Below are 22,938 nucleotides of genomic sequence, written 5' to 3'. Positions count from 1 at the left end.
TTTTAAATTGGTATATTTATCACAGCAAATAGAAAAGACTAATTTAAAACAATAAGAGTTATATGTTCTATTAAAAAAAAAAATGAATAGTTAGCATTTCTGAGTAACAGAAAGGCAGAAAAAACAGTTGTTCATCCAACATCCACAGCAACTTCCTGTTGGCTATGTATATGAGAGTCAGCTGTCTGTATAAGGTTTGTATCGCTTCCAACAGTGGCTGCCCTTTTCCCATGGATTTTTCTCTCTATTATTGTCAGACTTTATACTTTAAAAGTTAATTCTTCTTCTGAATTTTTAGCTTTTAGAAGTTCCTCTGAAGTTTTCACTCTGTTCTGATGACACAAGTGATAAGGACTGACTGCTTGCAAAATTCAGAGAAAAATGTAACCAGAGCACCTAACCGAGGTGAATTTCCTTTTCCTGTAATCAGAAATTGTCCTTGTGGAGACACACAATAGCCACAGTAACTGCTATCTGACTAATGCTAGCAGGGTAGCAGCATGTTTTAATCACCTGAATTTTGCAGCTAGATGTGATCAGTTATGGACATGAAATGCTTTCTGTGTTGGACAGCTAATCAAACCAGCTTCAAAGTGAACTTAGTTACCTTTGTGCCTTAGTTTCTGACTTAATGTGATGACTAAGATTCTATGCTGCTTTCCATCTGAGACAGGCATATTTGCCATGCAGAGGGCATGCCTGCTTCACACAGCTCTCAGTGCCCCCTGAGCCTGCAGAGCAGTGGAGTAGGAGGCCTGCTGTCTTGAACATGTCTTAGTAGGCAGGTGGAATGGCTTATGCACCCATTATCACAGGCATGATTTACATTGAACAGGAATGTAGGATTGCAGGATTCTGTTGAACTCCAAGTGATGTTTGTCAATGCAGGGCATGCAGTCTTGTCCTCCATTTAAATAATGTCCAAAGGAGATTGCAAATCCTCTTTCATCAAACTAAATGAAAAGAGACTCTGAAGAGCCAAGTGCACTTGAAAGAAAGCCAAGTGTCAGTGTTGTAGAGAATAAATGCCAAGTACAAAGTGCAGGCAGTAACAAACACTCCAACCTACTAGTTAGTATAAAGTTTCCTTTATACTGTGGTATATTGTGGTATTCCTTCCATTAATATTTTTTGCCACAGGTTTGTACCAGTAATCTCAGTGTTGCATCTTATATCTGGGGTATACAGGTAACAATCGTGGGAGGAAAATACAGAAGAAAAGTTTTATGTAGAGAAGCGTTTCTGTTCTGTGGCTATGTCCAGTGAGGAGCTTTCCTGGGCTGTTGCAGCAGTTGTTACAGAAAGTGACCACGGTAGTAACAGTTCTCTTGTGCATCATTGTTAAGTGGTCAGCAGTTGTTCTTCCTGAGGCATGGAGGATTCACAATCTCGTTAATTTTCACAGTTCTTAGAAAGAGATACCCTTCAGATAACAGCTTGGAGAGGAGGTCAGACAGGTGAGAAAGCTTCTTCCCCAAGAGCTTGCTTGTAGAGGCAGAAAAAAACTGTGTACTTGACAATGCCTTTTCCCAGAGAAGGTGAGCGATTTACCAAAAATATCCCTAACACCATAGCTGGTGAATTGCTTTGGTGAGGCACAAGGAAAAATGGCTTATTTTGACTTGTTATTTATCCTAGCTCCAAATCAAAATCCTTTCAATGTAACTGACAGCCCATAATTCCACACAAGAGATATGCAGACCCCTTGCTGAAATCCCATAAAGTCAAGGACCTCTGTCCGTGGAATTTTCATCCTAGAGGCTTTCCATAGTTACAGCTGTGAATTGAGGTCATCACTGGACTTTATGAATTACACATTTTCTCTTCTAGCTTGCAATGATGTGTCATTCTCTGATTCTCTGCATGTGCAGAGACTAAAACAAGGGAGGTGTGTTTTGGGCACTGAAACTAGATGGATGTTGGTGGGGCTTATTGGAATAACAACCAATGCAGGTACAAGGGGAAAATGTAAAAAAATTGAAAAACAAACTGTCTGATTGAGAAAAGTGGATCTAAGGACAGAAATTAAATTGGTACTTTGACAACAAATCCACTGGGATAGACTGGGCTTTGTTCAATTGAAAGGTAAATAGCTGGATGAGGTGAGGAACGGAGACTGGGAATGGGGAGGCAGTAAAAATGAGGCAGAGATGAGGATTCAGGAGTAAAGAAGAGGGAGGTCTGAGTCAGAGGTTTCTGTGGTGGGATGGAGCAGAAGGCCCCAAGCTCTGAAGGGAGGCAAGCAGGAGGGCCTATACCTGCTGAAGAATGCTCCCCTTGAAGGCTTAGGTGGAGCCTAAAATCCCAAGTCTTACTGTCAGGAAAAATGTCAGCCCTAGGTTACAGAGACCTGTATTTATGGTATCTAAATGTAGCATCTATTTAGTTTATTTCACCTGTGAGATGAAACACTAAGTTCCCATCACAGTCAGAGAAGATTTTAAGGAAGGATTCAGCTGCCTAAGTATCTGGTTCTGCATCCACTTCTGATGTCATAGAAAATTCCTAAAGGTGCCCTTAGGTACCCAAATGACTGCAGACACCTACTTTCAGACAACTGTGTTCCACCTGTGCTCAACTTAGTCTCAGGAGTCCAGAGAGATATTCAAGTGCAGACTGTGCACAAAATGAGACACAGCTCACATAAATGCTTGCATATAGATAACTAAATCTGAGATTTAAATATCTGTATCTATATATAGCTATAAATAACTAAACCTATAGATAACTAACTCTGTCTGCAGTCTGCACCTGGGTGCCAGACTGAACGTCTGTGAAACATGCAGGCATGGTGTTTCTCTCAGCCTTCACTAATGTTTGACCATAGAGTTCATGACAGTGTACTCTTGCTGTAAATTGCTGTCATAATTCAAGTAGCAGAGAACAAGAGTTTGCAAATCCCTGGTGCACAACATGGGGAAGGAAAGAGAGGAGCGTGTTGCTTCATGAAGAACTCCTTTGTTTGTCTGTTGGCTCTCAAATCCCAGAAACTCAGCCAGAGACATGTCCAATCTTGGGTGCCCTGCTAGCCAAGCGTGCTGGGGAATGCCTGACTTAAAATTTTCTCCTTTGCTGCACAACCTCGGTTCCTCCACAGAGCAGGTGCATCCTGTGGGGAAGAACAGAGCGCATCATGTGATTGAAAACAACAGCAGGATGTAAGCACAAGGAGTTGAGTTCAGGCTGCACCAATAACTTGAATTCCAGCATTGCCTCACAAGGCAATGACTTGGATTTTCTGCTTTAATACTTCTGTTTCCCTCTTCCAGTCCTATATGCCTTGTATGTTTGGAGTGTGTTCATCAAATCTATTTAGAAAATTGGATGTGTGAAGCAAGCAATGCAATACTGATGATGGAGTAACCTGTGGAGAATGGGAGGCTTACTGTCATCATTCAACTCTTGTGTCAAAATCAGTCTCCAACTGACCCAGTAGTAAACAGATATTTGATCTTTCTGGCTAAGGAGTCAAAGGCAGCTTTGACAAAGGCACTCAGATGATTCACTTTTTAGATATAGCAGTAAAGAAGCGGGGTCAGGAGAGCTGGGCTAGATCTTTCAATGTAGTAGGGTGGGCTAGTAACATGATAAAACTGTTTCCTGGGCTGAAGGCAGATAAGTAAGTGCTAAAGGAAAGTTCTCTGCTTTCTGTGTTATTCTGGTCTTTTGGGATCTCGCAAGAGCTTATATAGAAAAGAAATCACTTCTGTGGAGGAACATGACATGAAAATAATGATGAGTAAACAGGCAAGCCTTGAGAGATAGAGGAGAACAAAATTTATCCGTCAATGAGAGAGTAAATCTCTTTTGGGGTCTATTTACCTTCAGATTTTGCTTAATCTTGTTGTTTCCCTGACTTAAAGAAATGCAAGAGCAAGCTTAGCAAGACTGTCCACTCTTTTGTTCACCCCTTTACCTCACCCCTTGTTTCTTAACAATGTGTAGAGATCATCTCTCTTCCTTTTTCTCCATCTGTTGAAATGCCTTACAAGAATTTCTAAATAGGCTTTCTTATACAGAAGTAGGAAGATACAGGCTCATCTATATTGAATATTTAGAGCCCAGGTAAGCTATATAAGTATTATTGTCATGTCTACCTTAGGACACCTTAGACTTAGAGGGTTTCCTCATCTCTGGTGAAGTGACCATGCTTATTCTCCCTAGGTTTTCTGTTGTAGTTACAGGACAGGAAACAAGCAGTTTCTCCTCTTGGGATCCATAGCCTTGTCACACCCCAAAAAGAATGAGTCACTTACCAAAGAAATTGCTGTGTTATTGTTTGAGTACATTCTGAAGTTCATGTTTATCTGTGTTTATCTGTGAAGTTCATGTTTATCTGTGGCTTCTGCATGTGGATTCTCTTCATACTTGTTCTCCCATGAGAGCAAGATGCTTGTGTTCTTTACAAAAGAAAGCTATCATTCCCACTCAACACAGGACCAGGAGGCAACAGGCACAAATTAAAACACATGGAATTCCATCTGAATGCAAGGAGACACTTTTTCACTGTGCATGTGGTCAAACATGGGAACTGCTTGCCCAGAGATGTTCCAGAGTCTCCATCTGTGGAAATACTCAAAAGCCATCTAGATATGGTCCTGGGCAACCTGCTTGAGCAGGGGGGTAGGATGGGAGGATCTCAAATATTGCCTATTCTGTGATTCTGTGACTCAGGAGTTGCAGATTCTAGAAAATGAAAAATGCCTTTTGCAGCTGGCAGCAGTGCCCGCTCATTCAGCATGCTTGGAAGCAGAGTGCCACTTCTTAAGGACCTGAGTGAGGTGGCATTTTCTCTAGTTGCAGCCTATCAGTATGGTCCTTCTCACATAATTTCTCCTGTCAGGGCAGGTGCTGATCAACTACTCTCCTTCCTGCTACTTAGATATGCCATGTCATTCAAGCAGACCTGCAGTACCTGCAGAATACTATAAAAGCAGGTACAGTACATGTAAGGCCTGGATGTGTTAAAGACAGACAATGGACATTTTAGCATTCATGCATAAAAATGTTTTATTGTAGTGATGTTGCACAGGAGAAAAACAAAAGTCTCCCTGCTCCTGGTTCAAGGCTATGCTGAGCCATAAAAGGACAGTTAAGTACTAGCCAAAACAAGTTCCTACATGTAAAAACACATTGCACTTCCAGTCAATTTTACAAGGTCATAAGGACACTACCTTTTTTTTTTTTTTTTTTTTTAATGAGCTGTAGCTTTTAACTATTTAAAGCTGGAATCCAGAATGTTTCTTTACAGGAGTTTTTGTTGTTCGGGGACTTTTCCCCTTATAAAACCAACCCTGAAGGTACTCCTTCTTTCTTCCTGCTTAGCTTGTCCAGATTACGTAGACTAAACGCATCTCAGGCTGCATGAGGTTTACTTGATACATCCTCATAATGATCCTCTAAACCCAGGCTTGGTATACAACGCTAATGCTGCTTAGTGGTCAGACCATTCTCATCACCAACAAGCAGGAATTGGAAATTGAGGCAAGTACAGGGGATTTATGGAAGAGTGCTGAAGTGGCCTTAATGGTAGAGCAGCTCTTCCCCAGTTCTTAATGCAGAAGCCCACTTCTTAATGCAGGAGCCCACTTCTTGATGCAGATAATCAGGAAAGGATTGCATCACCCTGACACACACATGACAAATGGCATGGAGTCTGTGACCATACAAAAAAGAAAATGATGGTGGGGCAGGTCTTGGACCTGCCAACCTTTTAATTGTCCTTTCAGGGATACAAATACAACACTCTATCAACGAATAACTAGTTTTTCCACACAACAGGTTATGTACAACATATTCACTTACATTTTTACATAATACACAGGTCTTCCCCACCACCACCTCTTGTGGTGAAAGAATGTGACATGTCAAGCTGACAGACACTTCAAGAGAGCTTCAAAGAAAAAAAAGTTCATGCAGAGCTAGCTTATTCTTGGTCTCTTGAAAGTAAACCTTACAAAGAATGAGCAAGATGTCAATTTTAACAGTATTTACTTTGTACAGTACAAAGAGGAGGGATAGGCTTTTTAAACATAGGATTCCTTGGCATACTGGATCTGTTCTACCTCAAAAACTGGCTGGCTGCACCTCCGAGCCACATACTCCAGTTTGTTCTTTTGATAGGATTCAGACATGGCTCTCAATCGGTAGACTCCCGGGGTCACAGGTAAACTCACACGGGAGTTTATTCCAACAGTGACATTGAGGTTTTCAGTTTCCACATCAGAATTCTTCACTGCAGAAACTCTGCCAATAGGTAGATCCCTTAAAGCCATACATGCTGCGTCTTGTGCACAGCTGCTGCTTGGATGAGGCAGCAAAGTGTCCTGGTTTGACATTTTTAATCTCATAGTTTGAACTGTAAGACTGTGAGAGGCAACCTTAGTGGCCAGGCAGTTTTTAATAGCCTCTTGATAAGAGGGTGGTCTTCCAGGATTCCTCTGGTCTACCTCTCTGAACACTTCATCAACTGACTTGAAACGGGGCCTTGGATGATGCTCCACAGGCAATGGTTTGTTATCATCAGGGATGTTCTCCTGGACAATCCTGCAGGAGAACTGTTCTTCTTTCTTTGTGGAACTGTCTCTCTGAAAAAACATGTTTTTTCCAGGCCCCCAACTCTGGGTTTTGATTAGTGTTTTCCTGCGGTTTGCAAAAGAGAATGACATGGAATGCTTTTTGATCTCTCTGCTAGGCACACTGCAGTGTTCAGTGGCCTTTGTGGAAAAGGACTGGGGCCTATTTAAAAAGGTTTTTTTTGGACTAGAGGGTGAAACTACTGGGGAGCTGGTGAAGACTGAGCCATCAGAGCTCTCCAGGGAGCAGCTGGAAGATGTTTTAGGTAGAGAGTCATTTGATAATTGTGAAGGTAAGATTGCAAGCCGTTTCTCCAGTGCCTCCAAACCTAGCTGTTTCTGCCGAACTGGAAAATTGTCCTCACTTTTGTTTAGCTTCTGATTCCTTATCCTGCCTTCAAGGTGGTTCTGGAAGGACAGGTCGGGCTCTGAGTACCTCCTGTCCATCATGCTGATGTCATCTCTGAAATTAGTCAGTGAAGAGCCAGAGGCTGGGCATCTTCTGCTCACACTAGTGCTCCTCCCTTTGGGATGCTCCATCTGAGAGGTACTAGGGCTGCATTCAGCTTCTGGATCTGGGCTGTCATAGGCAGAGTCATTCTGATGAGCAGCACACAGGTATTCTGTAGGGAAAGAGCACCTGTTAGTTGCCACTGATCATCTGAGGATGAAAGGGAATTATATGGAAAGAGTTCCTGTAGAAGAGCACTGGAACAGTGTCTTGAGCCCTCTACAGTTGTGTTTCCACAGATGTATTCCCATATCAAATTAAAGAACTTAGCCCAGCAGCCCCAGTCTGTGACATCTCCCATCCATTCTCATACCTGTGGAGCTGTCTGTGTGCTCCACTGACTCAACTGAGGAGCACACAGGCAAGGTAATGTCCTTCCCAAATATTTCTGAGCAGTTGTTTATGAGGAACTCCACCAACACTGTCACCTGCACACAAAAAACAAGTTTATTTCAGTCAGAAGGGCTGAAAATCTATTGAACAGTCTTTCCTGCCCCTGCCTGCTGTCTTTGTATGAAGGGCAGCACAGAGCACGTGGCTTCTGCCAAAATTCTAGCTTAAAGTCAGAGAGTGAGTCCTTGTCAGGAAGACAAGGTCTGATGCTGCAGACAAACTGATCTGTCCCAGTACAGACAGAACACCACCAGCCACAGCTTTGGCCTCGCTTCCAGAGGGCCCATGGGTATCAATGCCCACTTGTGCCCCTTTGCCCTCTGCATATGCAAAGAATGCAGGAGCTGTACTATGATGTAGGAAGCTGTGGGGAAACTGCTTCTTTTGTTCAGGGAGGTGAAACAAGGGGCTGCCTTGCCCATCACACTGCAGGCACCTGAGGTGAGGGGCATTCCCAATATGCAGGGGTGCTCTTTTGTTCAGCTTTTGCAGTGGCAGTGGGATCCCTCTGGATGCTCTGAGCTGCCTGAAAGGGGGTGGCTGGGTGGTGAGTCAACACACCTTGTCATTCATCTCCTTCTGCACTTCCAGAGGGATCGTATTGTCTGTCTCTGGGCTCAGCATATTTGGACCCATGCAAATGGCCAGATTGCTGGAGTCCATCCTGTTGGTCTCAGTGTTTTGGCTGATGTGGTGGAGCAGAGAGAGCAAGTGCTTGAGCAAGGCCAGGTTTGGCCTAGGAAGTTTTTCAGCCACCCTGCATGGACAGAAATAAAACATGACATTAATTCATGGTGCAGCGGCCACTGCTTCTTCATTTGAGCAAGTTTCAATTACACTCAGATGACACTTCCTCCAGAAAGAGGCATGTGTGTGCTTTTGTCACTGCTTAGCAGAAGTATCATCCAGAAATCCCCAGCAGCAGCTGAGCGTGTGGTTAATTATAAGACCTTGAATTACAAGGTCCTGAAGGAAAGGCAAGCACTACAGCAGTCCATGTCCTTGAGTAGATGGGACGACATCAGGAGATGTCACTGCAGGCTTCCCAAAGGCATCTGAAAGCCTGCAGTTGTGCTGTGCAGCTTTCAAAGCATTGCCAGCCGGCCTCCATATCTGCTCCTTCTGAAGAGCAAAACGTGGTGGTGGTCTCCATGTGCCTGACCTCAGCCCCAGCAGACGTGCAGGCTCCCTCTCAGAGCCTGTCCCACAGCACTGTGTCTGTGTTAGTGGCACACTGCAGCCTCTCTCCTCTTCCTACAGTAGTGTTTTCACAGGACAATCTCAAATAACTTCAGGAAGTGCTGTTGCTATAACCCTCTAAACCAAACCCTGTGGAGCAATAGCAAGCTGATATAAATAACATGCTTTTAAATGAGACTCTCGTTTTTGAGAGTTATCATTGGCCCCTATCAGCCTCTCCATCACACTGGGGCTGGTTGCAAAACTTCCTGGTTGCAGAACTTACTCTTTCAATTCTTCAATTTTTTCCTGCTTGCTTGGCTTCTCCAGAGCTTGCATCCACTTCTCATAGAGGTCGGCTGACAGCAGTTTGGAGGGAATATTTCGGAGGAAGTCCTGCAAGGCCAAGAGATTTAGCTGAGGCTGTGGACACTACCCCTGAGCACAGAGGGAGCATCACTGCGATGTGAGCTAACTAGGAGGCAGACTTCAGCTACCACACCATCATCACTGGCAGAGCAGTGCAATACATAAATACATGCCAGGTGGACTTGCCATTAGGATAACAATAGGACCCAGGTCTTAGCTTCCTTTTGTTCACCCATACATAATCTCAGTATTCCTCCTTGGGAGGATGCTGAGGAGGACAAAGTGAGTTTCCTGTGCTCATGGGAATCCACAGCACAACAAAAGGGACTGAAAATCAGGTGGAAAAAGCAAATGCCAAACTTTCCAGCCCTGAAACATTTAGTCTGTCTTTGCTCTGGCTTTAGCTTGGAGTCCCACATAAGTCAGCTCTGGCACTGAAGCGGGCCTGTGAAGATTAACAATGTCTTCCCAATGTCAGAGGAGCTCACCTTCAAGACCACTGCCAGCAGGTGCACAGATTTGCTTTTCAAATCAACATTCACACCTTTGTTTAGGTCCTCCTTTAACTCCTTTCGTGCTTTCTCATTGGCAGCTTTTCTGAATATCCCTTCAGTGGAAGGTCCTTTCCTATACAATATAGCAAAGATATCCTGCAGGGAAAAAGACAGGAGTGGAAGAACACTTACTGAGGAAAAGTCCTTTAGTATCTGAACATTTCCTTAGAAACAGAAATACACTGTGCCCTGATTTGGTCATTATCTAGTTCTTTCTCCGATTACATGAGTAATAACCTGATTTTCCCCCAACCCACCCTGTTTTTTGACTGATGAATTCCACTAATTTCATTGGAGGCATCCCTGCTTCTTTCCAGAAGCAAATAAAGGATTTCTTAAGTCTTAGTTCAAATCCTTTCCCTCCAAAGTCAAGAAAATATTGCTTAGAAGAGATATAAGTCTATCTATTGGAAAAACAAAATCAGTGGGAGTAAAATCACAAGAGTGTTTTTAACCAGAAGATACGTTTAGGTATTCACAGCTGAACACTTTTTTAAGGGGAATACTGAAATCCTTGGAAGTTTGTGCTGCTGAAATGACTTCTGTAGGCTCACAGATGTTTATACTAAGGAACAGAACTCGTATTCCTGGTCCTGGGTTGTCTCCACTCAAAGTTAATTCCTGTGGAAGTTGGGTGAGCTGGACAAAACCTACAGACCTGATCCTTTCTACATCTGGGATGGGCCCTGAATTTATCAGAAGTGTTCATGGAGGGGAAACACCAAAATCACTCATCTCCTGGGTGCTGCTGTGGAAGTACCTGCCTCACACTGTTAGATAGGGTATGATGACTATCGCCTGTCTTGCTTACCTGGATGGGCTGGGGCAGTGTGTCGTCTTCCCCACAGATAATTGCCAGAGGCTGGCCAAACAGAATGATTTTGGCATCCGAGTCTAACTGCCCTAGGGAATTCCCATTGGCAGAGCTTCGTCTCAGAGTAAATGACTGTGGTATTACCTTCTTTCTTTTCTTTGTTCCATCTGCTGCAAGCAAAAGGAAAGCAAAAAAATCAATTAAAGAACCCCTAAACAAAACAGAGAGCACTATGCGGTTGTGCATGTTATTTCATCTGTGTGCAGTGCAGAGATGTACGTTAAAACAACTCAAACTAAACTGGGAGAAACTGAAAGACAACTAAGTGGTTACTAAGGAAACAACCGCCTAAACTGTGAAACTGTGACCATCCCTCTAAGGACACCACCTTTCCTGTTTGGGGTGTTTTCTTTTACATTCTAGTCACCATTTCTTCTTAGAGAGTGGGAACATACAAGGCACAGAAATACAGCATTTACAGACATATCTCGCTGCACAGTTTGATTGTGCCTCAGCCTTAGGTCAAGAGTGGAACTAGGGGCTCCTGCTTTTCAGCCTCTTTCACAGGCTCAAATAAAAATACATGGCTTCAGCTTTGCCAGCTCTGGAGCCAGCTCTAATGATAGTGGTCCTGCTAGAGCTAGTGCTTGTTCCCTGTCAACCAGACAACGGAAGAAATCTCTTAGCATCACTTTTGCATCTGCATCTTAAAGAGGAGGGCATACTAGGAATCTGGAGATGACAGTTGTATTGAGATGGGATGTGCCTTTTTTCTCCTTTCAGAAACAGTGAGAAAAGGAGGCTTCTTTTGCTAGAAAGCTTTCTAAAGCTTTCTAGGAAGCTTAAAGGAAATTTCTGCAAATTTCCTATAAAGGACTTGCCTTTCTAATCCAAAGTGAAGTTGTCTTTTATGCAGGTAAGTTCTCAGAACCAATATTTGTGGCTTAGCAAAGTCCTTGGTAGGGAGGGTTTAAAAGTCATCTAATGGGGAGGGGGAGAAAGTCATCTAATATTATAGTGTCATGTAAAATGTTTGCTTTTGATACTCCTGAAAAACAATCTGATATGATGGTCTACTCCAAATCTGACCCTGCCCTGCCAATGTTCTCCTCTGGGTTGTTTATCGGTGGGCAAGAAAAAAACAAGTGCTGTTGCTGCTGCCAAGAGGATTTATTTGCTCTGGTGTGCAACCACTGATAGCAGTACTCGGTACTTCCTTAAGAGCCACACCTCAGTGGCAATGCTCAAGTGAGAAAGGAGCATATTTACTTCCCACTGATGCCAGAGAACATAAAGAAACAGGGTTCTGAGGACCAGGGAATAGGGATACAAGACCTCTGGCACTCAGCACTGTCACCTCTGCCACTGAGCATAAGGGAAAGAAGCCATTTGCAAGTGAGTTGGCACTCCAGGGCTAAAGGTGTTGGATGGTGCTGAGGGCTGTGGATTGCTCTCGGGGAGGTGAAGTGGGCAGGTTTGGGTTGTTTTGAAGAAGCTTGTAGAAGCTTCTGTTTGTCTTTAAAACTCACCAGAAGGTCCATCTTCAGTACCTGCTAGGACCAGCGGGGGGCATTTCTTGGTATCAGCCTGCAAGAAACAAGTTGGGGTTACAGAGCTGCCATCAGCAACAAAAGCCACCTGTGAGCTGCTGCAGCTCCTCAGAAACCTGCGGGAGGCTCCAGGAATAACCAGATCATGCCCAGCACCCTGAGGTAAAGGGCATGTACATCCCGAGGCTGAAGAGGTAACTTGGTCCAGGAGTGATGCTGCTTCACGGCCCAAGAGCCCAAGAGAGGGGTTTGTGGTAAACCCTTCAGCCAGCCATCCTAGACCTTCCTGGCAGGTCACAACCTCAAGCTCTTTCAGGTATTCTTTAGATCCAGAGAAGCCACAGCAGGGCACAGCCTGCTCTTCTGTGTACTCCCCTGGCACTTGAGAATACCTCCCGGACTCCTCCAGGGAGCCCTGATGGCTTTGGAGCCTGCCAGATTCCTCAGCAAAGCTCCTTGGGACCCCAGGGAATGAGCTGGCTTCTCATAGCCATTCCCAGCTCTTTCTGCAGTGTTGCATGGCTTGCCTTTGTAGGGCTCTGCCCACTCTTGGATAATGGTAGGCAGGCAGCAGCTCCTACAGGGGACACCCCCACTTTGCTAAGATATTCCACATGTGTACCCAAGAAGGATCAGGGAGGGGGAAATGTAGTGGCTGCTTACCTCTGACTGGTGCTCAATCAGATTCTCCATGTTCCCAGTATTTAGTGTCTTTGACTAGGCAAGAAAAAAAAGACACCAGGTGAGTAACTGAATGCTACAGTTTAGAAATCAGAGCTTTTCAAAATCGCTATGTTGACAGAGCTGAGCAATAAAGACACTCACAGTATTACAGCTGCTTAACACTTTCATTAGGAGTTTGAACGGGGGAGTTCTGGACACTCTGCTTTCCTTTGGTCCTTTTGTTTGCCTGTTTATTGAACAGGGAACAGACAGAGAAAGAGCTTTGTAAAACTGCACCCATCTTGTCTTTCTTCCCTGCAGCCTGGTATTTAAGTATGATCCTGAACCAGCAAGATATCCCACACAAGTCAGTCACAGAGCCCTTCTGTGGAGTGCACTCAGCCCAGCTGCCCTATCTGGCTCTTGATTAAAACAGAAAAGAAGCAGCTTTCCTTTTCTGATCCATACAAAAAATGAGCAAGTGCTGACAGCTACACGTGGTTGTTAATCTGCAAACACAAGGCTCAGCGAGTCAGTCAGCACTGCCCACGAGCTGCACTTAGCAGTGGGCACACCTCTCCCCTCTGTACTTTTGTACGTCTCTGTACAACTGGGTCTGGAGCACCCCACCGACTTTAACTGTAACACCACTGATTTTATCCCAGGCAGTACTTACCCAAGGAGTGAGTCCAGCCAGAGCTCCTTCACTTCCCGTGAGCTGCAGAGGAAAGGAGAAACAGCATCACTCCCCACTGCTACTAATCCTTTGCACAGAGGCAGGCAACTAAACAGTTCTACCCCACGTGTGCTGCCTTATATATGCAGAAGGGGCAGGTGGAAATTCACAGACAGGAAGAAGCATCATGGGGCAGGACTGAGGAGCTATGAAATTTCTGGCTTCCTCTTTCCTTTTAGGGGAGTTGGGTTTTTTTTTCCTAAAAGAATAAAAATAATTAAGAAAAAGCACCCTTCTAGCTGTTATGTATGGAAAAGATGAGACACTTGCCAGGTAAAGGTTCCATCTAGCATCACCAGCATGAGGTGGGACGTGTAGAGGGGGCTGCAGTGTGGGCAGCTTCTCCTTACCATTAAAGGGCAGTGGGTACAGCCTGTCCCTTGCCTGCTCAGAGATCTTAGGCTTTGCAGTTTAAGGATGCATCGCAGGATGAAGTTACACTAGGAATAGTTAAAAACATGGGGGAGTGCAATAGCCAAGTTTCAGGGAAATGTTTCTGTATTTTTTTTTTTAAGGCTAATGGGAACAGTTTACTGTCTGCAAGCAGATGCAGACACACACTTTGCCATTGCCAACTAGTTCTTGCAAATCTTAAGCATTGAACTTCTATAAAAGTAGTATTATGTAATTATTTAGTAATGTATGACAATATGCAATAAAAGTCTTGCTTAAAATATTTCTTAGTAAGAATTATGTGTCTAAGTAATAAAGTTTAGTTTAAATGAAGAGATCAAAAAATCAGGAAAACTCTACCTCTGGTCTCCCTGTACCTCTTCACGGTCTGTTGCTGACTTCCCCCCAACCTGAGCACATCAGGAACATAAGGGCAGCAGTACTCTAGCAGTCCATTACAAAAATTCATCAATGTTTGATGTTAAATGCATGATATTAGTTCTCCTGATTCACTGACAGAGGCAAATGACAACCCAGTATTCTGAGTACCAGTCTTTAGTGAAAAAAAGAAGCTAAGGCTGAGCATCAAAGGTTTGGAATACTTCAGTGGTGGATTTAGGTGGAAAACAGACTTGTAAAACTGTGGTCTGTCTGGTGCTTCCCGCAGTGGATCCTCCGTTTCACAGGTGCAGGAGATGTGGCTGTGTCATAGCACAGCTCTTTGTAGATGCACATTACGTCTACATCCGCTGCTGAATTCACCCTGAAAGCCATTTTTTTGCTTAACCACATCAGGCCTGGCTCATGTAGTATTGACCCTGGGTTGTCACGCAAAAACTGATGGGTGGTCTCAGCTTGACTCTGGCAGAAATCCAAGGTGCAAAATTCACTTTTGTCCAGAAGGGCAAAAGGAGAGCTGCCCTGCTTTGCAGGGGCAGAGATGCTGTAGAAGACCTTTGAAGTCTTCCTGAGACCTATCATTTCTATGCTTCTGAAGTCTATAGACATGTTTGGGGCTGAAACTTATAGGAATCTCAATCAATTGCTCTGCAGCCCTGTACATTTACTACTGATCTTCTGCTCACTTCTGTATCTGTTTTTTTGTTAGTTAGCAGTCCCATGATATCTGTAATTCCCTTAGTAAATTCCATGGGCAGATGCACATTCTCACAGAAATATTGTCATCACATTCTCCTGAGAATTTGTTCTGAGGCTCCCTGGCAGCTGTAGCACCCCTGCTGATAGTTCCAGCAGGATTCCTGGAACAAAGTGGCATATTTTTCAGTAGGTCTGTTAAATGTGTATCTAAACATACCTCAGAGAGTATCTTAGAGACCTATGCAGCTCAGTTCTGCCTTGCCTTTACTTCCAGCAATGTACATGGACATATTTCTGAGCTCAGTATGTTTCATGATTAAGACATGGGGTTTGATATGGAAAATGTGACTCATGGAGAAAATGGGAGTTTAATGGGTGGTGATTAGCCAGGCCAGAAGCTTAGATTACAAATAGGGCACAGCTGTACACAGGGCATAATGCTTTCAATTTCCCTGGAGGAAAAGTTACCGTAATGGGTGGTGTATCCGTTGACACTCACACTGCTGTATCTCTATCTAATTAGTTCCCATCTATTAACAGTTGTGGAAATATAATGGTCATTGTGTGTGGAAGGTATGTTATAGGCCTGCCTGCCCATATGGAAAACAATTTGAGCTCTTCCCCTCCCGTACATCAGGTTGTTTCCCTCAGTTCTGCTGAATTGATTCACTGGAGGCAAGGCAGGAGCAGGGAGGTCCAAGAGCCATAGCCTCTGAGTCCATGGCTGCTTTCATGGTCCAATCCCAAGCACTTTACCCAGCCAGTTTTTGGAATGAGGTCTCGTATAGTGCTTTCTGCCAACACAGACCAGATGGTTATTTCCCCCTTTGTGTGAGTGACAGTCAAGCTAGGTGGTTTCTCCTATTTTTCTCCTCTCTCCTCTTACGCTGTGGCTCAGTGAAGGACTCCAGACCTTACCAATGAAGGGGCAGCATGACTTGGGAGGAGAAAGGAATTGGGAGCTGATAGTAAACAAAAGAACAAACGAACAGATCTGCTGTGTCTGGAAAGCATCTGTTTTCTTCTCTCCTTACCAAACCACAAATGGGAAAATCCCAGCCACAGCTCACTTTTTTTATTTCTACTACAAGTGTTTGACACGATAGCTCTTATAAACAAGTGAGCGTGTGAATGAATCCTGAAACCCTCCTTCACCCTGTTGTAGTACCAGCAAGGACACAGCAGGAGTGTAGCTGTGAGGAGGGGACAGCAGGACATGCCTGGAGCAGTGACTCTTGAGCTCATATAGTACAGAAAGAGCCTTTATCAGTACCTCTCTGTGTGGAAAAGGGGCTGTGTTCTAGTTTTGTCTTCACTGGCGCAACTGCATTCTCCCTGGGGGACAATAGGGGTGTTTATGAAAATAAGGACAGCAGTTCTGCCAAAGTCATAGTTGTTGTGTTGTTTGGGTGGGTTGTGGTTGTTTTTTGGAAAGGAGAGCTCTGTACAATCTGCCCGTGGATTCAAAGAACAGGGTGGTTGCTGGGAACAGATTACATTTCTACATGACAACTGAAGGTGGCTCTGATTTGTTACTACTCCCCAGAGGTGTTGTGGATTGCATAGGCACAGTTCAGGGTATGGTCACCAAAAAGAGGGTTGCCTGAATTTTCATCAGACCAGTCCCTACCTCCTACTTGTAACAGTTTAGAGCGAGATCCATCAACCCAGCTGGTGCTGAACTCCTGCAGTTTTAGTCAGGTCGTGCTAACCCTGCCTTTGGAAAGCGAAATCCAAGTAGTTTTTCACAGCTCTGTTCAGCCAATTTCTATCCTTAAATAGATATCCAGGTTAGATTGCAGTGGCAGTTAGACTGCACCAACTTTCCGCACACTGGGTTACATAGGGAAAAAGTTACAAATCAAAAATAATACCATAAATACAGCCCAAAGTGTAATCTCTGCCCTTTCCATAACAGCCTTTGGGTTGCATATGCAGGATGGTTTCTTTAATCTTTCACGGGTGCCCCCCCACCCCCAACACTCAGTTGGCAGCTCTGGAATTCTTTACTCATCATCCAGTGACTGGTTCTTATGGGTAGTTATTTAGCTGTGGAGGGCAGGTGTATGTAGACCGTTTTCCCAAAGGGTCTGTGCTGGTTTGAATTCAGGTTGATGTTGCAGGTTGGTGGGGCTTGGAAATCACTCCTTCCTTGGGTTCTCTGAGGTGGCCGGGTCAAAGGCACTGGGGAATTGAAGTTGCCCATCATTTCCGACTGATGCAGATTTAAATCTTTGCTTGCTTACAATAAACAGCAAGATAATAGAGAATGTGTATAATTAAGTCTGAATGCTATTCTTTGCAAGATTTCTGGTTGAAGGTACTCAAATAATATTGAAAAGTGAGATGCTACTCACTTTTTTGTTACTCTAGCAGGTTTCTCACTTATTTTGCTTCTTTATGTTCTCCATTCACAAATCAGGAACTGAGATGGTGCTTTTCTGCCAAGTTCTCAGGGACAGAATGCATTTTTTACTGAAATTCTTACTGAATCCAGAAAGGTGTGAATCTTGACTTTGCTTTCCAGGATTAGTGTTTCCTTTCTGCTTTTGGTTGATTTAGGCTTGTATTTCTTCTCATTTTGCACCTTCTGTTTTGCTTTGAATTTCAGGTTCAAAATTATCTCAGATCTCAAAGTGAGAGTCAGTGGAAACCAGAGATAACCTGGATTTCACTGAATCCTAACTTGATTTTTAAGGCATAAGTCATCTCACTTTCATACAAAAGGTGATCTGCAGACTGCCAATGCCTTAGGAGCCAGTCTGAAATAATACTATAAAAACTTAGCCCAAGCGTAATTTTTGGTTTTGTTTTGTATGTGCCCCATTGATACAAAAACTAGAAAAGAAAGCCAGGTTCAGGAGTGGCAAGACTATATGACTTCCCTGGTAGAGCAGGAGCTGCTCCAGGCGTAGAAAGTGTCCATGGCTGTGAACACAGTGTCACCAGACGCCCAGGAGGAACAGCCAGGAGTAGCTGGAATTTCCCCATTGTTCACCTCCAGTTGGCCTCCTCCAAGCCCCAGTGGCATGATGGGAATATCCTAAAACTCTTCATCATAGTGATGCCCTTGTGAGTTTGTCACTCCTGTGTTGTACCTGCTTCCTAAGTAATAAGTAGAACCCGTAACCAGATCCTCATCACCACTAAATTAACCATGAATTGGACCATTTATGACCACACACCTGGACTCCATCCTCAAGGCAAAAGCAGTGTCAGTCAGAGCAAATCCTTCCAAGCACAACTGTGCTGGCTGCAGTTAAAATCCCCAGTGTAAATCTGACCCTGTACTTTTGGGAGACTTATTTGCTGTCATGCCCTGTCCTTGTGCATGCACATCCAAACACAGCAAAATAAAATGTTCTTCTGTGTAGTTCTGGCAACCCCTCAAAATCAAGATGATAAATTTGAAACAAACATCTCCATATTAGCCAGTGATTGCCATATTGTTGCTACTAGCAACAGCTGCTGTGTTAGTGTTTTATATAAACACATTTGTATTGCTGTCCTGTTTTAAAGCGTGACTACCGTATGAGGAGTTCAGAAAGCAAATGCTTCTTATGGCATGAGCTCTGCCTCCTGCCTCAGGGAAGCACAAGGTTTCTGGGCAAGCATGACTGTTGCTGCTGCTGCTGCTGCTGCTGCTGCTGCTGTGGGGACATGTGGATAGTGTTGCTGTGGGGCAGGACAAGCTGGCCTCGGGCACCAACACTGACTGGCACAACTAGGGTGCACCGACAGCTATCCTCCCTGGAACCAGGACAGCTAGGTCCTTGCCTCCACATTTGCAAAAATGCAGTGACTTTTCCAGGCCAGGAATAAAAGAGGAATTCCCACTCTCCAGAGCAAACATGAGCTGGGATCACTTGCTAGCAAGAGTGGGTTAGGGAGAAGAAATAATGGTTTTGAGATTGAGTTCAGCTATATCAGCTAATTGTTGGAGACAGCTCGGCTTGAAGGCCAGGCTGTTCTGTTCCAGTCTGTGTTCCTGTGAAGTTGGCCATTAATTACTGATGCTGCCATGCAGACCAGGTTCTGTTCTGGCTGCATTTGCTTATCCCACTGCTGCGTGCCTGCTCTGAACCCTGTCTTTGCTTTCAGATCTGCAGTCGTTGCACAGATGACAGTAGGGAGTACACAGAGAAGGTACCTGCATACTACCATGTCCATTTCCGCTCTCAGTGGTGGCTGAAGCCTGAAAAGAAGATTTTGTTTTCTCTTCCCCTTTCCTCTTAAAGGTTTACTTGTGCTTTGTTTGAGCTTTACCTTTTCTCCCATTTATCAGATGAGTGTGTTTCTTTGGGATTTTTCTCTCTGAAGCACTCACTGTGTGTGGTCTTTAGGCACCACAAAATATAAAAATGCTAAACAAAAAGATGTACAGCAACTGCCATAACAATTGTGTAAAACAAAGACCATATTGCTACAAAGAGTCTTAGTATTGCTTGTGCAACACTGTGAACTGATCCTGTCCTTGTGTAACTTAATTGAATTTAGTATTAAGGGAGTAAAAGTGAACACTAGTTATCCTGTAAGTTATGCCAAATGTAAGATGCTGGTACTACTTCCATTTGGTAAGTAACAAGGCAAAGTGCTTGTTCTAACTGCATTATACACGGATCCCCAGAGTGTATCTTTCAAACATAACCCGCTGGAACTATTATAGCTCTAAGTTAATCACCTCCTATGCTATACTCAGCAAAAACATTTGCTAAACTCGGGCACTGAAATACAATGTATCACTGTAATTGACTCCTTTCTGTGCTATTTTAGGAGAGCCAGATGTGCTAAAGAGGAGTTTGAGAGGCCTGTGTTATGTCCCAGTGAATTGTCCCTCCTCCCCGCATCATTTCTGTTTACTTCCAGAACTAAGCATTCCCGCAGTTTTCTTTGGACGAGTGTGCTGCAACATAAACCTGTCACAACTGTGAGACTGACATGAATAAACAATGCAGATAATATTCCTGTATTGACCTTAAAGGAAAAACCCTATGAACATCATAATCATGGAAAAAGTTGTTACTTTAACAATTGAACAGGCTTACTCATCAAACCTACAGCACACTATAATCCCCTATTAGGGAATTTTCATCTTTGTGTCAGGGTTTTGTGTGTGAACTCCAGGGTATACTTTGTTTTGCTCTTTGATTTTCCATGCCACACCTGAAAGGTAGCTTGCCTTCTCTCTGCCTTAGTTTGTCATGAATAAAATGCCAAAATTAAAGGTCACTGCACAAGGTGCTATGATATCTTTTGGTAAAAAGCAGTACATACAGGAGAACCCTGTAAAGAGTTTGTAGCTTCTATTGTCTCCTGTGCCATATAGCAAAAAGAAAACCTTAATTTTAATCTTTCTAGTAAGTCTTTGACAAATAAATGTGTTTTAAGTGCATCATCTGTGAGGAGAATATGTTATTTTCTGGTCATTACTTGTGTCCCTCGAGGTCTTTGCAGTTCTACTTACCATATCAAAATGCAACAGTCACCTTCTGGCCAGATCAAATACTCACTTTAAGCATGTAAGTTATTGTCAGGAGGAAATACGACACTATCACAATGAAATAACCATTCAATATGGTAACTGAGCTATCTATTTTATCTAGATTCTGTAATAAAATTGTTTCTGAGCATGAATTCCCCTCCTTTTGCCTGACCTCAAGAAATGGATCTAACATGGGGACTCCAGCACAGTCACAGCAGATGTTATGCTTTAAACATCAGACAGAAAGTGGGATAACTACTTCTTTCAAAGTGAGCTTGGCAAGGGTCACATGGCACTGCAGTCATTGCACCTGCTGTGTACCTTCAAGATCCTGAGAAGGTTCTTAGCCTCCTTAGCAAGAAAGTTTGAAAGACCCCTTAACAAAAAGGGTCTAATTCTCTAGAGGGGTGAGGGCCCTCAGTGGCGGCTCCTCAGAAACCCCCAACCCACAGTTACCCCTTCTAAGGCTCTGGTGTCTAACTTCTCACACGCAGTATTCTTTGACCTCTAATTTTTGCTGCCCTGTGCCAAATTCTTTAACCATGCAGAATCTTTACCAGGTTTAACTGGATTTCATCTTTTGTATGCTTTTAATCTTGGGCTCCTAGTCTCACAGGCAAGGCTTATGTGATTGCATTTCTCCTCCCCTCTCCCAAGGTGTTTCTTACTTTTCTATCACCCCCAGTAACTTCTAGTTTCGACATTAGTTTCAGTCATCAGTCACAACAGGCAAGCAAGCAACTCTTCCCCAGACCAGTGAATTTCCTAGAGGCATTTGGAAATTAGCGGTTCTTGTTCTATATCCTAACAACAAGGCAGGCAGCATCCCTTTCCACCAGTGCAACACCGTCTGTGTGAATGCTGAGATGTCCAGTGAACCAAAGCACTTGATTCAGTTGATCACTTTTCAGCAGAGAGCATAGACAAGTGCTTAGCTAACACACTGCGCTGGAGTGTGAAGTTAACAGTGCGGGAAGAATCCAGTAACAAACAGGAGCAACACTCTTTCTTTGACCACTGATTTTTGCCTTGCTTAGCTTAGAGAATTTGGTTGGGGTTTGGCCAGTATTCGATGTAGATAAAGTGATTTTAATAAAACTAAGGAGAAAAAAATGCCTGTATTTTGCAGTTTCATTTCTTAATGATGAATAATGTTGTACTGATTTAAAAAAAAAACAACAAACCAACAAAAAAAAACAACAACAAACCAACCAAACTTTTCCCAAATTGAAACTAGTTGCTGAATTTCTTACACAGAGGTAATCCTCTAAAAGGAAATCATGGTCAGACACTGTGGTTGTTTTTTTCTCTTCCTTCTCTTTTTATTCTTCTTTATTATTGCTTAACAGATCACAGTTTTACTTCCTCAAGATGCAGTTTCTGTTGGTTCTCTTTTCTTGATGTGTAAGATACCATTCGTTTTGGAGAATGCATTTTCCCACCAAAAATGCCTTCCCTCACAGTGGTTTGTGTGGTGGTTTCTGTATCCGCGCAGGTATAACTGAAAAGGCCCTGCAGCCTGGCTCTCCGTGCACCTCAGGCCCATGTGTAAAACACCACAATTCTGACTTAGGTGGAGTTTGAAAGTAAACAGGGATAAATGACAACAAAACATGGAACAAATCCCAGGCTTTTGGTGTAAGATCATGCCTTTATGAGAGAATACCTCTAAAAGCCTGCTGACATTAAATACTCTATCACTTTTAGTGAAAAGTTTCTGTCCTTAAAATGAAGGATTTCCATTAGAAACCACAGGTTCTTTCACAATGATACACATGTATGACAGCTCCACTTTACACAGTCAAGGTACCACCCTGGCCTCTGTTCCTTAGAAGAGAAGAGGGAATGGAAACAACATTTCCCCACTTGTGGGGTGTTATCTCCTTTGCTGTGACTTCTGCACTGTCTCTGTGTTACGAGGTTGGAGCTGGCCTTGGAGGCTGTGGGCAACATGGTGCTGGGGACTTACCACTGAGGGCTCTGGTGAGGAACTGGAATCAAGGATCAGATCCTCAAAGATACTTAGGGACCTATTTCCTTTTTAATCACCTACACACTCCCATTTTAAACAGGAGTTGGGAACATAACTGCCTTGTCAAATTTTGGATGAGAGCAGTATCAGGGAGAGGGCAGACAGGCTTTTACAGTGTGAGGTGTAACTCCCTTCCGTTTGCTCTTCTTCATGATAGCTGTGCATGAAGCATGGCTGAGGTAAAACTAACCTGGGGCAGTGCTTTTCATTGTGGTCCCTTTTATTTTCAGTACCAGTGAAAGGAGGTACAAAGGTTATAGACTCTATTTAGCATTCCCAAAATTGCTTTTACAGAAAACAGAAGGTAAAAACATGACTGCATCTGATAATTAGAGAGGGTGAATTTAATGTCATGGTGCTTGCCTGGAATAGCATGTCTTGGGACATAGAAAGAAAAGGGATGAAGATCAGCATCTAGATTTTTGAGTTGTCGCAGAAATACTGGAATGCTGCAGAACTGGGATTCAGAGACAAGTTGCTCCAAATGGTGCTTAAATCAAGTTTCAGTCAAATGACTCATCTCTGAAAAAAATTATTACAATTCAAAGATCTACTACCAGTCAAAATCTTACAAGGGAAGAGTTTTCAT

The 22,938-nt window shown here is 43.5% G+C and overlaps 1 protein-coding gene across 1 annotated transcript in view; it reads right to left on the bottom strand.

The window, feature by feature from the left end:
* Positions 1–4,992: 4,992 nt before the first annotated feature.
* Positions 4,993–22,938, bottom strand: part of TAGAP (T cell activation RhoGTPase activating protein) — a 38,827-nt gene continuing 20,881 nt past the window's right edge. The window contains exons 3-12 of the mRNA XM_062640893.1: positions 13,285–13,326; positions 12,771–12,855; positions 12,609–12,662; positions 11,925–11,982; positions 10,393–10,565; positions 9,516–9,677; positions 8,945–9,054; positions 8,041–8,236; positions 7,400–7,514; positions 4,993–7,198 (exon numbers count right to left, since the gene is read on the bottom strand). Coding sequence (XP_062496877.1) covers positions 6,027–7,198; positions 7,400–7,514; positions 8,041–8,236; positions 8,945–9,054; positions 9,516–9,677; positions 10,393–10,565; positions 11,925–11,982; positions 12,609–12,662; positions 12,771–12,855; positions 13,285–13,326 — 2,167 coding nt within the window. The 3' untranslated portion in view covers positions 4,993–6,026. The remainder of the gene's footprint in view (positions 7,199–7,399; positions 7,515–8,040; positions 8,237–8,944; positions 9,055–9,515; positions 9,678–10,392; positions 10,566–11,924; positions 11,983–12,608; positions 12,663–12,770; positions 12,856–13,284; positions 13,327–22,938) is intronic.

The sequence above is a fragment of the Pezoporus occidentalis genome, unplaced genomic scaffold (assembly GCF_034315485.1).
Source record: "Pezoporus occidentalis ecotype Australia unplaced genomic scaffold, CSIRO_AGI_Poc_V1 ctg67, whole genome shotgun sequence".
NCBI lineage: Eukaryota > Metazoa > Chordata > Aves > Psittaciformes > Psittacidae > Pezoporus > Pezoporus occidentalis.
This window is presented reverse-complemented; position numbering and strand designations above follow the sequence as displayed.